Genomic DNA, 17619 nt, shown 5'->3' on the forward strand with positions numbered 1-17619 from the left:
GATATTAACATCTTTACACAATTGACTATAATTAAACACAAATTTCCGGGTAGATTTCTTGTAAATATAACAAATAAGAGGTAGCTCAGTATTGTCAAAATATCCAGGAATTTGTTCTTTAACAGAATGGTCGTTAAATATACCGGCAATATTTACAAAATCAAAGCCTTTATTGACATACTTAATTTTAATAAAATGTTTTTTATGATCTTCAGGGCGATCAATTTTGGGAAATAATTTAGAATAACAATATGCCATAATAATTTGAACAATTTCATACTTAGGACTGCTATATGAAATTGTGTTGCAATCCTCCAAAATTTTATTTAACTTATTAACCGGTAACGAACAGAGTTTTGTTAACAGATAATGTCTGCCGTTGTTTTTTGAAATAGAAATTAGGTCCGAAATATTGGTATGATTGGCCTGAAATTTTCTTTGATTGCGATTTGTTCTACGACCGTGAGAACGTTTTTTACGAACAGTTTTAAAAACTATATCCAAAATGTTAACGGAATTGGTTCTAGATATATTACCAATTCCCATGATATTATCATTTAGACCGAGAGGGTAAACTGTCTGTAATTTTTTAATCCAATTTAATTCAATTATTTTCCGTGATCGTACAAACTTTGAATGCGATTCACCAGGCTGCTTATTTACTACTTCTAAAAGTTGAACTGCTAAATATTTAAAAGGATGGTTGTGCTTCTTAAGGTGTTGGTAAATAATACTTTTGAATTTATTGGGTCTTTTAAAAGGATACAGATGTTCTTGAGTGCGTTTAGATAAATATCGTCCAGTTTCTCCTACGTACTGAATACCACACCCTGGTTTGTTTCATGTGAGTAAATAAATAATACTGTTTGTTTTTCAAGTTATATCAGTTTCAAAATTTAAAGAAAATGTGCGACCATTAAACGTGGACCTTACCGTATTGTTGGTGGAAAGACGGGGACATGTAAGTCATTTTTTGGCATGACACTTATCGATAGAAGGGTAACCACGATTTTTATTGTTAAAAATGTTAGCGATGGTAGTATTTTTAGATAACCGATTTTGAAGATTGAGACGTGTGGATACCCTTTGAACAAGTTTAGTATTTAGTCATTCTATTACAGAAGCCTACAGCTTCTTGGTTAAAGATGAATATCTTATTCTACAGGCTAGTAACGACCTTGTTTTACAGTTGAGTGATTTTAAATCATAATCACCTGTACAAAACCACTCATGCGTGCATATATAAACCCGTGCACACCTGTATTCTGCCTCATTTTATTCTAAGGCTAGAACGAGTAAAGTAAAGTAAAAATAAAATTGCTGAATCAGCAGACACGACTCGTGTCTATACTTTATAATGTCTAGTACGGAAGACTCCGACTCGGGTCTTTCCCAATCCAGCCAAGTGGCGGCGGACATTATGTCCATTCTAGCGTCGGGTGACGAAGCTAGTTTCTCTGGGTTTTCTGCAGTGGCTGATGAGTCAGTACACTTTTCACCACCACCCAAAAAGAGACAATTAAAGTCGGTCGTGGTCCCCCCAGAAACTGTTAAGAAATTATAGAAAACTACCGCAAGTAAACAAAACAATGAAAGAGGCCCGGGTAAGGGACCCGGCAAGAACAAGAAGGGAAAAGCTCCCGTAAAACGGGGAAACAATGTAACACCTTCAGATAAAGATAAAGAAAGAGAAGATGAATTCAGAAGAATTTATTCTAAACTAGAACTTTTGTTAGACAGGCAAAATAGTAATGCCGACAGATATGAATTAGCGAGTGCACCGGAACACCCGGCTGCACCGGAAGAAGACGAAGGTGAAGGTGAAGTTGATTTTAGTCAATATGACATTTTTGGAAACAATGCAGATGATGAGGTTGAGTCAGAGGAAAACAGCGAGGAAGAGTTCGCTTATGCTATACCAAAAATTTTTGAAGATGATGACAAGTTTGGTGATGAAACACATAAGAGTATCGCTGCTCTTGTAAACGCTGTGACAAATCGTAAGTCTGTTATTACAGAAATAGCTAAGGATTATAAAGTTCCTTCAAATAGCAAGTCGTTGGCACCTCCTAAAGTTAATCCTGAGATTTGGCATCTATTGAATCGACAAGCCAGAAGTGATGATCTGTCCTTTCAGACCATACAAAGGATCCTGGGTTTTGGCATTGTACCAGTAATACGTACTGCAGAAGCACTGACGAAACCAGATGCAGTTAAAACGGTGGCTAAAATGAGGGTCAACATTAATAATGCCCTGTCAATGCTTTGTGCAGCATTTTTTGAAATATCATATGTTAGACGCATGACACTGAAAAACAATATGGATCAGAAGTACCATCAACTGTGTACAAGACATTTAGACGTTACCGAATATTTGTTCGGAGATGATGTGTCCAAGAAAGTAAAAGATATTGATGATGCCCAGAAGATGCAGGGAGTTGTAAATACAGCTACTTCAAAAAACTGGAGACAAGGGGGTTGCAGCTATGGTTGCCCCCCAGGTATAAACAGGGGCCGAGGAAGATACCAAAACAACAATTATGGCCAAAGAGGCATGAGAAACTCCCGCTACAGAGGGAGAGCTGGTTACAGAAACCAAAGAGGCAGGAGATATTAGAGGTAAATAATCTATCTCCCACTTTTATAGCTGGGTCTATTCGTTTTGGTTTACATAATTGGGAAAAAATATCATACGAACCTTGGATTCTTAATCTAGTTCAAAACGGTTATGAAATTGAATTTGAGAATAAACCGGTTCAATTTTTTATGCCAAAATTTATGAATTTTGACAAAACTGAAATAGAACTAATTGATAATGAAATTCAAATTTTATTGTCAAAAAGTGCAATACAAATTTCAAACCCTGAGAAAGATGAATTTATATCAAATATTTTTCTTGTTCAGAAGAAGAATGGGAAATATAGGCCTGTAATAAATTTGAAAGGTCTGAATCAGTATGTGAAATATTTTCATTTCAAACAGGAAAATTTACAGTCTGTCCTTTTGAATATTAGCAAGAATGATTATTTTACATCAATAGATTTATGCGATGCATATTTTTCAATTTCAATGAACAAAAAATGTAGAAAATATTTGAAATTTGTTTGGAAAGATCAGATTTATGAATTTACTTGTCTTTGTTTTGGGTTAGCAAGTGCACCTAGAATTTTTACAAAACTTATGAAAGTAGTTTTTTCTCATATAAGGAACCAAGGAGTAGGGTCTTTTTTCTACATAGATGATTCATTATTACATAGTCCCTATGAGAACATTTGTTATGAAAATACTGTCATGTTGAGAAATCTGTTACACTCTCTAGGGTTCTTAGTAAATAAAGAAAAATCAGTATTCATTCCAACACAGAGAATAATTTTTCTAGGATATTTGATTGATTCTGTGCAATTTAAAGTGTTTCTGACAGAAGAAAAAATACAAAAGATTTTGAAAAGTGCAAACAAAATCTATAGTTTATATAATTCTGTTATCAGGGAAGTAAGTTCTTTAATAGGTTTATTTACTTCAGCTTCATGTGCAGTTTTATTAGCACCAATTTTTCATAGATATTTAGATATTGAGAAAACTTTAGCTCTGAGCAAAAACAATGACAATTATGATGGTATCATGAGTCTCTCAGAGAATTCAAGAAATGAAATTTTATGGTGGATTAAAAATGTAGATAGGAATGAAGGGAAAAGTATAAGCTTTGGTACTCCTACTGAGTATATTGAAACTGACGCTTCTAAAATTGGATGGGGAGCCGTTTATGGAAAAAATAAGACTCAAGGAAGATGGATGAAATCTGAAAGCATTTCACACATTAATATATTAGAACTTTTAGCTATAAAATATGCATTTTTTTCATTAGGAAAAAACATTTCAAATTCTCATATTTGCATTAAATCTGATAGCTCTACAGCAGTTCAATATATAAATAACATGGGAGGTAGTGTTGTAGCACTGTTGGAAGTAGTAAGAGAAATATGGTTCTGGGCTGCTGATAAAAACAATTTTATTACAGCAGTCCATATTGCAGGGAAAGATAATATTACTCCTGATCAATTGTCAAGAAATTTTAGTGACTCTTCTGAATGGAAGTTGAAAGAAAATATATTTAGAAATATTTGTGGGCATTTCTTTCAACCAAATATTGATTTATTTGCTTCTAGACTTAATAAACAGTTAAGTAAATATGTCTCATGGTTTCCAGATCCAGATGCTATGGCTTCTGATGCTTTTTATACCCCCGCTTTAAAAAAGGGGGGGTATACTGTTTTACCTCTGTCTGTCAGTCCGTCCGTCAGTCCGTCCGTCCATCAGTCCGTCAGTCCATCAGTCAGTCCGTCCCATGAAACTTTCGTCACATTTTTCTCAGGAACTACAATACAAGGATTTCTGAAATTTGGTTTCAGGATTTATATAAGTCAGCTACACCGTGTGATGCGTTTTCAGATTCATCACTCGACAACTTCCTGTTTACCGAACACTTGCATATTTTTACACTATTAATATTATCCACTTGCGGCGGGGGTATCATCAGTGAGCAGTAGCTCGCAGTTTCACTTGTTCTTTTTCTTGGAAAAATTATTTACCATATGTTTTTCCTCCTTTCAGTATCATAGCAAGAATTTTGAACAAGGTAGAAGAGGAACAGGTGAGAATGGTTTTAATGATAGTTCCAACATGGCCATCCCAACCTTGGTTTCCAAGGTTATTGAATTGTTTGGTCGATTATCCTGTTATTCTCCCTTTTTGTCAAGATCTTTTAAGACTTGTACACAACAATCAAAAGCACCCGCTAAACATGAGAAAGTTATTCCTAGTCGCTTGTGTAGTATCAGGCATTCCCTCAAAAAGAAGGGAATTTCAAAATCAGCTAGAAACATCATCACTCAGTCATGGAGAGTCTCTACCTCGCGACAATATGAATATAGTTGGCGGAAATGGTATTTTTGGTGTAATACACAAAAAATCAATACCACTTCACCAAATGAAGTACAAGTATTAAATTTTCTCGCTAGACTCTATGATGATGGCAAATCTTATAGTTGCATTAATATGAATAAATGTTCTATTGGCCAGACTCTGGCATCAATTGGCTGTAATACAGTAATCAATAGTAATCTCATTTCCAGATTTATGAAAGGAATTTTTAATGCAAGACCACCTTTGCCTAAATATTCCATCACATGGGATGTTGGTAAAGTTGTTCGTTATTTAGAAACTTTATTTCCACTGGAAAGTTTAAGTCTCAAGATGTTAACTTTAAAAATTGCAACCTTATTAGCTTTAACTACTGCTCAAAGAGCTCAAACATTGACAAATTTGAATTTGAATTACATGGAAACATCTAGTAAAACTGTCGTTTTTACTATGAACTGTTTACAAAAAACAGACAGAATTGGTAGGATTAACCAGAACATAACTCTGGATGCATACAAGAAAAAAGAACTTTGCCCAGTATACACATTAAAATATTATTTGAAGGCTACCAAAAAATTGCGCAAGGATGATTATCTCCTGGTGTCTTTTAGAACATGGCGTAAAATATCAACCTCAACTTTAGCTCGATGGTTAAAAATTGTCTTGACTTCATCTGGTATTGATGTTACAAAATTTCAGGCGCATTCTTTCAGAGGCGCCTCTACATCTGCAGCTTTTATTGCTGGTATCACTCTAGATACAATTATGAAAACAGCAAATTGGAAATCTGCAAAAACATTTAAGAAATTTTATCTAAGAGAGGTTGAAGCTAAAAGAGGTGTTAAGACATGTAAAAAGAAATATATTAATGCTGTTTTGTCTGTTTAATGACAACTTAAATAATATTTTACAGGAGTTCCATTCTTTACAGAAACCGGTAACATTGTGGATTGACCAGAGCTGTCGATTTTTCCAGGATAGTGTTGTGTTGGATATATGAATGAACTTTATGGACTTTGTGTCATGATGGAAATGTGAAGAATTTGATAATGTTGATGGAAAGATGAACTTTCATTTTAGTGATTATGATAAAGACAATTATAGAAAGTTTTGTATTATTGAAATATTTTATGACAGCATTAAATGTGGATGTTTCAAATCTTATATTTGTGGCCATTTTTATCTCATTTAATTGATTCTTTTTGCTTTAAAGATTCATCTTTAACCAAGAAGCTGTAGGCTTCTGTAATAGAATGGACCATCATCCAAGCATCCATAGGATGTGATGGATGATGGACATTCTGTAAGGAAGCCGAAGGCTTCGCGGGTTAAAGACCCGCCCTTGATTTATGGCCCACCCATTTTATATACAATTAAATGAGTTTTTTCGCTCACATCCTTTTTCGGGATACTTTAAAATGAGACAGAATACAGGTGTGCACGGGTTTATATATGCACGCATGAGTGGTTTTGTACAGGTGATTATGATTTAAAATCACTCAACTATAAAACAAGGTCGTTACTAGCCTGTAGAATAAGATATTCATCTTTAACCCGCGAAGCCTTCGGCTTCCTTACAGAATGTCCATCATCCATCACATCCTATGGATGCTTGGATGATGGTCCATTTTCCATTTCTAAGTTTGTATATTTCAATACTTTTGAGGGAAGGTAACTTGTCTGTTTTGAAAACCATTAAGTTTTTTTTAAAGTTTGAAATGCAAGTTATTATTTACAATTATATGTATATTTCTCTATTTCTTTCATATTTTGTAAATCCTGCTTTCTGCTTATGTATTGGTCTAATTGCTTTGCATGTGTAATAGCTCAAAAGACGTTCAAAATAATTTATGTTAGTGTAGTTTAGTAATTTAAAAAAGTGTGGATTTAATAGATAGTTTTGGTTTAGCAGAGTTATTTAAAATTGCATTTGTGAAGTGAAATCGATGATATAGTTTGGTGACTTTGTGATGGACCTTCTTGTTATTCTTTAAAGAGGGTGGTAAAAGGTTATTTTTGTGCAATGTGTTTGGCCATTTTATTTCATGTGTTTCGTGAATTGGTAAAAAGATCACATTGTTTGTTCATCATGAAATGGCAATTTTATTTTGCGTTCTTCCATGAAGATCCCCCTTTACGCCCCTCTTTAAATGGTTACTTTATCTCTTGTCTTCAAACCATTATTGTTTGAGTCTTGAATTGTTGAACATGGAAGTCTAATAAATTTATCTGTCAAATAACATTGGCAATTATTTGTTATTTTCTATGAACTAGTCTTGAATTTTCAGATGAGCATTTTCCTACCCTTGATTATTGATATATTGGAAGCTCTAAAAAATAAAATCTTATTATTTGAAGGTTTTGAAAAGTTTTTAATACTCTCTTGAGCTTTCAAATTAGTTAGTGAATTTGAGGTATGAATAAACAATGATAAATGAAAACGAATAATATGAAAAAACTTGGGCTTTGCTCATTGTTGAAGGCTGAATGGTGACCTATAGTTGTTCATTTCTGTGTCATTCAGTCTCTTGTGGAGAGTTTTCTAATTGGCAATCATGCCACATCTTATTTTCAGCTCACCTGGCCGAAAGGCCAAGTGAGCTTTTCTCATCACTTGGCGTCCGGCGTCCGTCGTCGTCGTCGTCCTGCGTTAACTTTTACAAAAATCTTCTCCTCTGAAACTACTGGGCCAAATTTAACCAAACTTGGCCACAATCATCATTGGGGTATCTTGTTTAAAAAATGTGTCCGGTGCCCCGCCCAACCAACCAAGATGGCCGCCATGGCTAAAAATAGAACATAGGGGTAAAATGCAGTTTTTGGCTTATAACTCAAAACCCAAAGCATTTAGAGCAAGTCTGACATGGGGTAAAATTGTTCATCAGGTCAAGATCTATCTGCCCTGAAATTTTCAGATGAATTGGACATTCCGTTGTTGGGTTACTGCCCCTGAAATGGTAATTTTAAGGAAATTTTGCTGTTTTTGGTTATTATCTTGAATATTATTATAGATAGAGATAAACTATAAAGAGCAATAATGTTCAGCAAAGTAAGATCTACAAATAAGTCCACAAGACCAAAATGGTCAGTTGACCACTTTAGGAGTTATTGCCCTTTATAGTCAATTTTTAACCATTTTTCGTAAATCTTAGTAATCTTTTAGAAAAATCTTCTCCTCTGAAACTACTGGGCCAAATTAATCCAAACTTGGCCACAATCATCTTTTGGGTTAGTAGTTTGAAAAATGTGTCCGGTGACCCGGCCATAAAACCAAGATGGCCGCCATGGCTAAAAATAGAACATGGGGTAAAATGCAGTTTTTGGCTTATAACTCAAAACCCAAAACATTTAGAGCAAATCTGACATGGGGTAAAATTGTTTATCAGGTCAACATTTATCTGCTCTGAAATTTTTAGATGAATCGGACAACCCGTTGTTGGTTTGCTGACCCTGAATTGTTAGTTTTAAGGAAATTTTGCTGTTTTGGTCATTATCTTGAATATTATTATTGATAGAGATAAAATGTAAACAACAATAATGTTCAGCAAAGTAAGATTTACAAATAAGTCAACATGACCGAAATGGTCAATTGACCCCCTTAGGAGTTATTGTTCTTTATAGTCAATTTTTAACAATTTTCATAAAATTTGTAAATTTTTACTAACATTTTCCACTGAAACCAATGGGCCAAGTTCATTATAGATAGAGATAATTTTAAGCAGCAAGAATGTTCAGTAAAGTAAGATGTACAAACACATCACCATCACCAAAACACAATTTTGTCATGAATCCATCTGCTTCCTTTAATATTCACATAGACCAAGGTGAGCGACACAGGCTCTTTAGAGATTCTAGTTATTGTCGAGCCTTCGACTTTAGTCGAAAAAGCGAGACTAAGCGATCCTACATTCCGTCGTCGTCGGCGTCGTCGGCGGCGTCAACAAATATTCACTCTGTGGTTAAAGTTTTTGAAATTTTAATAACTTTCTTAAACTATACTGGATTTCTACCAAACTTTGACAGAAGCTTGTTTATGATCATAAGATAGTATCCAGAAGTAAATTTTGTAAAAATAAAATTCCATTTTTTCCGTATTTTACTATAAATGGACTTAGTTTTTTCTGCGGGGAAACAAAACATTCACTCTGTGGTTAAAGTTTTTAGAATTTTAATAACTTTCTCAAACTATCCTGGGTTTGTACCAAACTTGGACAGAAGCTTGTTTATGATCATAAGATAATATCCAGAAGTAAATTTTGTAAAAATAAAATTCCATTTTTTCCGTATTTTACTTATAAATGGACTTAGTTTTTTCTGCGGGGAAACATTACATTCACTCTGTGGTTAAAGTTTTTAGAATTTTAATAACTTTCTTTAACTATCCTGGGTTTGTACCAAACTTGGACAGAAGCTTGTTTATGATCATAAGATAGTATCCAGAAGAAAATTTTGTAAAAATAAAATTCAATTTTTTCCGTATTTTACTTATAAATGGACTTAGTTTTTTCTGCAGGGAACCATTACATTCACTCTGTGGTTAAAGTTTTTAAAATTTAAATAACTTTCTTAAACTATCCTGGGTTTGTACCAAACTTGGAAATAACCTTATTTATGATCATAAGATTGTATCCAGAAGTAAAGTTTGTAAAAAGATTACTCTGTTTTTTTCTGTAATTTACTTTCAAATGGACTTAGATTTTCTTACAATCATAAAATAGTAACAAGAGGAATATTTTTATTGATTTTTTTCCTCATTGTTGTTGAGCCTGTGATTTACAGCAAAAATAGGCGAGACACTGGGTTCCGCGGAACCCTTACAAATTTTATTAAATTATGATAAATTGGAAGTTTTACTCAAAATAGATAACTTGCTTGAATTCTTTGGCAGATACTGATGTTAACCTTTACACAGTTCAATATAGAGCAGCATTCCAACTGTAATTTTGATTACCTACAAATACATGATGGACCTACAGCTTCACAGCATAGGATTGGAAAATACTGTGGGACAACACTACCTAATGGTGGAACAATAAATACCACAACACACGAAGCATACCTGTGGTTCCATAGCGATGATAGTATTGCACGTGATGGCTTTACAGTCACCTGGAGATCTGTTATACCAGGTAGCTTATTGTTTATTATTGCAGTGAAATTTATGTTATGCTATATTTTAACTTTAAAAAATATTTATGGTCTCTGCCAGAATGTCCTTATTGTAATGGTTTTATCATGGGATTTTGATTAAGTGCTTACTGATTCATTAGAATTCTTGTTACACTAATTACTTAGGATTTACAATGATTTAGTGGGTTCAGATAGATGGTCCACAAATTTAAATGTTGTAGGAAGTGTTTTCTTTCTGCTTGAATCCAGACTGGCATACCTTGATGTCAAATACCCATGACACATAATTCTTCTCTGATCTTGAAAATTGTTACTCACAAAAAAATTCAAGATATACAATATATTAGAGCAGCTACAAATAATATTGACATTTTGTGCCTTAACTGAAACTTTTAATTTTGTTCAGGTATGTTTTGTACATCAGTCCAATTTTCTGTATCTACATTTACAAATCTTTTAGATTTTGTTTGTGTCTCTTGATAAATAGTGTTATTAGAAGTTTCACTAACATTGGATGATTCCGGCCATAATGAAAATAAATTCAAAAGTGTGCAATTATGGTAGTCGTTATTTAAGATTCAAAGAGGGCAAAAAGGTTGGTCTTTATTAAAGATTCAAAGTGAGCAAAGGATCTTAGTCATTAGGTAAGATTCAACTCTGTTCCATGCAACTATTTAGGACTTGCTGCAACCAGAATAGAATTGGGAAACATGTGTTTTATGTCAAAAGCAAAATTTTATAATGTTACAAGTACGATGATAATTTAATTGCAAAACTATGGCAAAAAAAAAAGACTCAAGAAATCAAAGTGAAATTTGTTTTAATGTGTAAACTTTAAATGCTTGACTCCTGTAATAAAAAGTTCTATATGTTCTTTTATCTTTCCTTAGTATGTGGAGGTGAAGTTACCGGAAACAACCATGGCATGATTAATAGTCCTGGTTACCCTGGCAACTACCCTAACAACAGGAACTGTGTGTGGAGAATTTCTGTTGATCCAGGAAATAATATAGTGTTTGCTTTTGCTTTTTTAAATTTGGAAAGCCATGTCAATTGTAGTCATGACTACTTACAGGTATGGCAGTATTTTCAATCTAAAAAGTACTTATAACTGTCTGTCAGTCAGCCTCATTTTCCTTGAAAAAAATATCTATTGGACAAAAGGACCAGCTTTGTTTTCAATTGCTTTTCCTTAATCGAATGTGGATTTATTAATTTAAATTTTAAAAATTGTAAGTTTTTAAGACTGAAAATGACCTCATTCTCAAATAATTCAAAGGTTAGACATTGTGATAGACTGACAAATCTTACACTTCTAATACAGTTTTTAATTTCCTAACAAAATTATCAAACTGGTCACTGCTTTATTCAGTACTCAAATATTGTGTTTGTGTTTCATTGTATTCAGTTCAAAAAGTGAACATGATTGTTTATTCACATGGTTTTCAAAGTAGATTTAGCATTTTTAAGCACACAGAGATGAGAATATTATATTATAAAAGTTAAGTTTTCTGAAGTTCAAATGTATGTAATGTATCTGATTTCAGATAAGAGATGGTTCCTCAGATGATTCGAGATTGCTGGGTACCTATTGTAATAGCAGCATTTTACCAGCACCTCTGACCACTACTAGTCCCCATGGCTATGTATTATTCCATACTGATCACAGTGTTACAAGAAAGGGGTTCAGTCTTACTTATGCAGGGGTTTCAGGTTAGTATCTGTATAAGTTAAGTTGGTACTAAAACAAGGTGGTTGCTCAGTTGTATGAATCAATTAACCTGCATTTCATTGATAAATTGTTGGGGATGAACATGACCACATGATGTTGCTGCACTTTTATGTGCTGTCATTGTTTATTATTTTCCAGTATCATCTCCTGTCAATGATGTCGAAAAATATTAGGCAGTAAGATCAAAGGGAAAATGTACACGTTTCAAGTAAAGACTTATATCAGTAATCTTTTAATAATATATTTGTGTTATTCATTATATCTTGGTGATGCCTCATGTTGGAGTCATCATAAATATTATGTTATATTTTCAGCTGGTCCTCAGTGTGGAGGAACCCTTACAGATGCCAGTGGTTCAGTGATGTCTCCTAACTATCCAAGTCCATATAATCATGATGCCACCTGTGTATGGGTCATTTCAGTTCATCAAGGTGACCAGATAACCTTGACTTTTGCTGCTATGGATTTAGAACATCATAATGATTGCCAGTATGACTATGTTTTGGTAAGAATTCTCAGTTATTGAATCTGGAATATGATATGATTTCTCAGACTGATAAAATAGTCCCTTTATTGGTTGATAAGGTTAATTAAACTTTGGAGAATTGTTATACAATTTCATGATTAAATGCTTGAATTTGGGTTTTCAGCTATGTTTTCATCAAATTCTACCAATATTGTCACAGTTAAAAAATTTCAGATTTTAGGGCCAAAAATTATGACTTATTGAACCAACTCCTTTACAACACTCATTGATGGAAAAATCATGATCAACTTTTTTTGGCTAGTATACAGCAGTTCTGGGATACAGTATTTAGACATATCTGTCCTGTGACTTCCATCACCATGTGACCAAAATGTATGCATCGTCACTTCCAACACATGTTTAGCAAACAGGTGAAAAAGTTTGGTTTTAATACTGCACAAAGTATTTGGGAAATTAAAATCCAATAAGATTGTCTATAAATTAACTTTATCATATACTTAATAGAAAAATAGAATTAAAAAACGGGGTCACTGTTCATTTAAGTGCACAATCTGCCTTTGAAAGAAGCATGCATTTGTGTTAAGATACTTTTTTTTCTGTTGAACTAATAGGAGAAATTAGTTATAATGATGAAATAAAAAAGGACTAAATTACAAAAATCGCTTAAATTTTACAATTTTTTAGTTTAAGGGGGCTAGCGGGTCTAATTTTTTTTTTCTTAATGTAGGATTTCGCTATCTTTTTCTATAAATGAGCTTTATCTTATACTTAAGGCGAAGTGTACGTAATTGCATGCCTCTAGCGGAATACGGGATTAAAAACGTTCGTCGTTAGTTACGCAAGTTATCTCCCTTACTCCAAGAAAGGACACACGAAAGAGAAACTACTTTCTGCGGTCTATAATGAATCCAACAAGCACGCCTGTGCTGTCTTAAACCTCATAGAAATTATCTAAATAACTCCAACTAGAAATCACAGCATTCTGTACGTTGTTCTGTGTGCAGTCTGACTTAAAAACACTGTTTTGTTTTTGGTTTTAGACGCGTAGAAGGCATTTCGTGTTTATGATATCATCAGAAAGAAAAAACGCCTCACAACAAAATTATAAACAAATAAACATGTAACATTTTTTTTTCTATTGATATCAAATTAATTAAAATAAAACCTGAATTGACCCAACAATAACGATTTAAAAAAGCCGTAGTCTTGAACGAAAAACACAGTACTCAACGTAAAGTTTTAAAATAGGTTACAAATAATTAATGAAAGACGTGTGAATTTAATTGTTTAATTAAAAAGACGTTGAAATGTTCGTATTTTGTGCAATTGAAAATTTAAGGACATGATTTATATTCATATAAGATATCAGACGATACCAAGAGAATAATTTGACGACTAGTGCAACACTTACAAGTAGGAAGAACAAAGACGGAAAACAAACAAAAAATAAACAAATTATGCCCCAAAAATTACTCAGTAACTTAAAAATTGTCTCACTCTAACATTTATCTTAAAATAAGTAAAAATTATTTCATTCAACTCCCAGTTTTTAACTTTTTCTACATGTGCAGAAAATAAACAGGGTGTCTTCTATTCCGTCCGCAATTTATGGGAAAACTAAATCTAAATTTAGAACCATATTGAAATTGAAAGTACACATGTAAGATAAAATATAACATGTCATTTCTTCTTTCACAAATTCCAATTTCAAAGAGATATATAGCGATATCTGTTTTCTTTTATTGTGCCTGTGTGCAGCATTCAAAATTAGAGAATGTAATTTTGAAGTATCAAGTCTCAATTCAAGATTATGAATGAATAGAATATAGAATTACGGGGGGAGAGGGGACGGTAGGACCTTTATCGGAACTCCGGGATCGAGTGTTTTTAAGCTCGGGATTTCGGAATTGACCCTTTCGTGATTTAATTTTTTTTCAAATTCGGAACCTCAGGATTTCTTGTTTTTAAGCCCGGGATTTCGGGATCTGGATCCCTCCTTCCCTCCTCCCTCTATTATGGTTAAAGAAAAGAGGTCAGGGAACTTTTGTGATACTTGTAACTGCAATTTAATATTTAGTGAAATGAGAGGTGAAATGTGTTCAGACTATTACATTTAGATTTTTTTTTAAATTTAACCCGAGTTTACTGCAAGGGGTGTTTAACGACCTCGATGATTATCCATGAGGATCTCGCACTCGGTTAGCTCTAGGTTTTCACCTAGTTCATGATCATACAAGAATTGAGAAGACTGTGGTTTACTAGTCTTATAATATGAGACTTTGGAGTTCATAAAATTTACATTCAACGTTTTTATCGAATATTTCAAGGCTTTTTGACTATCAATGTTGACCCCCCCCCCCCCCCCCCCCCCCTTCCAATTGATTGGATAAAATGATTGGATTGCCGCCCCTATTTCAAACTGAGGTCCTATAAACTGACTGGTATTCGAATTTGTTAAAAGAAATAATTGGTATCTCTGACTCATATTGATTCAATACCGTAATGCGAAAAACAATCATTTGTTTCCGCGAATTCCGAACAGTTAGAAATATATTCCCGAGAAATATATTCCCGAGTTTCAATTTGAGTAACTCGAATAATTCAAGCCCTTTCCGTGTCCGATTTTCTCCCACACGAGAAATGTAGCATTCGTACATCAGCTGAATAATACGACTGAATTATTCGGGTTACAATTTGTGTAAATCCCGAATGCACATAAAAGTAAAGGTCCAGCCCGACTTTCGGAAAAGGACTGTCTGTTGTAGATTTCAGATTGATTTCCAGAAATAAAAATCATAAAAAAAATGTTTCACGCAAATATTCGTCTTCAGACGTGTAAAGTTATACAACGATTACTAGCCGGTCTGGGTTGTGATAAAAAGAAGATCATGCAATGCACAAAATGTATAATGTCGTGGCTCAGGGATGTGTTGAATTATAGAGATGATTAATATGCGGCACAAAGATAAGATTAATTTACCCAAATGTACTAAGAATTACCACACAACTTAATTTACTTAAATATTGATTTGTTATCCTGTGCCAGACAGATGGCTGATATTCTGAGAAGAGACCTTGATGAAATGAAGTTTTATGGGAACAAAGATTTTGAAAACACGTCGCAGTGTTTAGATTTTAACAAAAATAAGGCACCAAGGTCGAAAATAGTTCTAGTTCATAATGAAGAAAATGTCAACCGTTTTCTAGCTTGGCGATCTCCGCATGCACCCGAATATAATAGACAAATACAATACAATAGTACACAAAACGTAACATAAAGAACTAAAGACCGAGCAACATGAACTCCAACAAAACGGTATATATTTCATACAAGTATAGAACTATATGAAGCGTCGTAACTGTTGCAGCGACGTCAATAACGTTGTCGTTGTTTTTTGTTTTTTTACACGCAAAATTCAACTTTAACAGGGTATAGCTTGAAAAGTAGCACGGTTGCTAAGGACTTTCTTTGCACCAATCGATTCCTCAGACATTTTAGAATCGTCTCATAAATTTAAAAAAAAGTTGATTGTCTAATATAATAGAAAATCTTGGAAATGTAACAATTCCTGCCGAATTTCACGATTTTCCCTATATATCCTTTGTAATTTTGGTGTATGATGCTGTTAACTTCAACAGCTCGTATCTCAAAAACGAAAACGGTTACCCCCTTTTTTTATTTTATTTTCCGATTTATTTTTACAAGTAGAATCTACATGTAAAATTTCAAAAAAATCCATTGTGTAGTTTAATTACGTACACTTCGCCTTAAGTACAGCTTATTTGAAAATAAAAAATCTGGTCACCGATGAGTTAAAAAAGATATTTCAATTTTAATGCCTAAAAAATGGCATTTTTGCACCAAAGAGAGATAATTTGGAGCTATTTTAATGATATATACATTTTAAAAGTCATCTGGGGCCAAAACAAATTGATTTTTTTTAATGATTTTTTGTACCATGTGATAAAGTAACAACTAATAAAGTAATGAATAAAATGTGTAATGAAAAAAAATATAGGTCACTCATGAGTTAAAAAGGATACTTCAATTTTTATGCCAAAAAATGGCATTTTTGCACTAAACGGAGATAATTTGGAGCTTTTTCAATGATATAAACATTTTAAAAGTCATCTGAGGCCAAAAAGAATCGTGTTTCTCGGTTGATTTTTGCACCATTATATCTTAAAGTAACAATTATTTGTGTAATAGATAAAACTTATAATGAAAAAAAAAACGTTTAAAAATTTTCTGAATTTTTGTACCCTCCAGCTTCCTTGAAAGGAATTATTTTATGTTTGGTCTGCAGGATGATAATGTTGAGTTGTACAGATTAAACAATTTCTATATTAACTGCAACACATCCTGTTTGCAGATAGTATGAACATTTACAATATTTTTGGAAATCTAATACCATTAGTAGTTTTATATGGACTGCAGTTTCTTTTATTGTCAATTTCTTTAATGCAAAGAATACAACAAAATAAACATCAGAGTAATTGTACTCAAATTTTATTTCATTACATATAGAAATTACTTAACTTAATCTGCAGTCAAAATTTTGCAATTGAACTAAATCACACAATAAATTTCCAACTTTCTTTTGAATAAGACAATTGTATGTTAATAATGTTCCGAGAAAAACATGTTTTTTTTCTCCCCTATAATCCTTTGATTTTAAGTTTATACATTTTTGCACCAGTCTCTCTGGAAGTGGAGTCACATAGACACCCTACCCATAAATATCCTGATTCGTCAGTGTCCAAACAAAATGGCCTCTCAATTCCTAAATGAATTGATGACTGGTGTAAAATTAAAGTTCCTTTGGTATTGAGAATGTGAAACGCTCTGTTACAACTGTCTACTACTATGATGACCTGGGTGTTTGTGATTGTCAAATCTGTTGGATTGAATGGGTGTGAGCATGAACTCGGAGGGGGATCTTTGTATATCCACATCAAGATTCCTTCCGCATTAAGGGAGATAACTCTTCCAGTAGTTTGACTGACACGATCAATCACACATATTCCCCCTTTTTGAATGCTGAATACTTTTACTGGCAATGTGAATAGCCTTTTGTTTTCTTCTGTATATTGGAACTCTTTATACAGTTTTCTTTGATTTACAGCAACAACTTTACGAACGCTTCTTTTTGTAAGTTGAAAATTGGAGTCATCACCTATAAGTCCTACCCAGGTTATGTCCCTTTCTTTGTCATAATGAACACAGTTTGGATTCAGTGGATAAAAATCATGTAAATCCAAAATTTTTGTTTGCCCTTGAGCATTTTTTGTCATTAATTTTAGACAGTGATCTGATATGAAGAGAAGATCCCCTTTTAAGTTGATAGTA

At 33.3% G+C, this 17619-nt stretch overlaps 2 protein-coding genes across 4 annotated transcripts in view; both read left to right on the forward strand.

Moving 5' to 3' along the window:
• Positions 1 to 17619, forward strand: part of LOC139512523 (cubilin-like) — a 142838-nt gene that overhangs the window by 36307 nt on the left and 88912 nt on the right. For all 3 annotated transcript variants that reach the window (XM_071300207.1, XM_071300206.1, XM_071300208.1), the window contains 4 exons: positions 9809 to 10049; positions 10941 to 11125; positions 11598 to 11763; positions 12097 to 12287. In XM_071300207.1, the coding sequence (XP_071156308.1) occupies positions 9809 to 10049; positions 10941 to 11125; positions 11598 to 11763; positions 12097 to 12287 (783 nt within the window). The remainder of the gene's footprint in view (positions 1 to 9808; positions 10050 to 10940; positions 11126 to 11597; positions 11764 to 12096; positions 12288 to 17619) is intronic.
• LOC139510371 (uncharacterized) lies at positions 1034 to 6079 on the forward strand. Its single transcript, XM_071296953.1, has 4 exons — positions 1034 to 1039; positions 1565 to 2619; positions 4612 to 4651; positions 5834 to 6079. Exons 1-2 carry the CDS (start codon positions 1034 to 1036, stop codon positions 2615 to 2617), a joined length of 1059 nt encoding a protein of 352 aa, XP_071153054.1. The 3' UTR covers positions 2618 to 2619; positions 4612 to 4651; positions 5834 to 6079.

Source organism: Mytilus edulis, chromosome 2 (assembly GCF_963676685.1).
Source record: "Mytilus edulis chromosome 2, xbMytEdul2.2, whole genome shotgun sequence".
Taxonomy (NCBI): domain Eukaryota; kingdom Metazoa; phylum Mollusca; class Bivalvia; order Mytilida; family Mytilidae; genus Mytilus; species Mytilus edulis.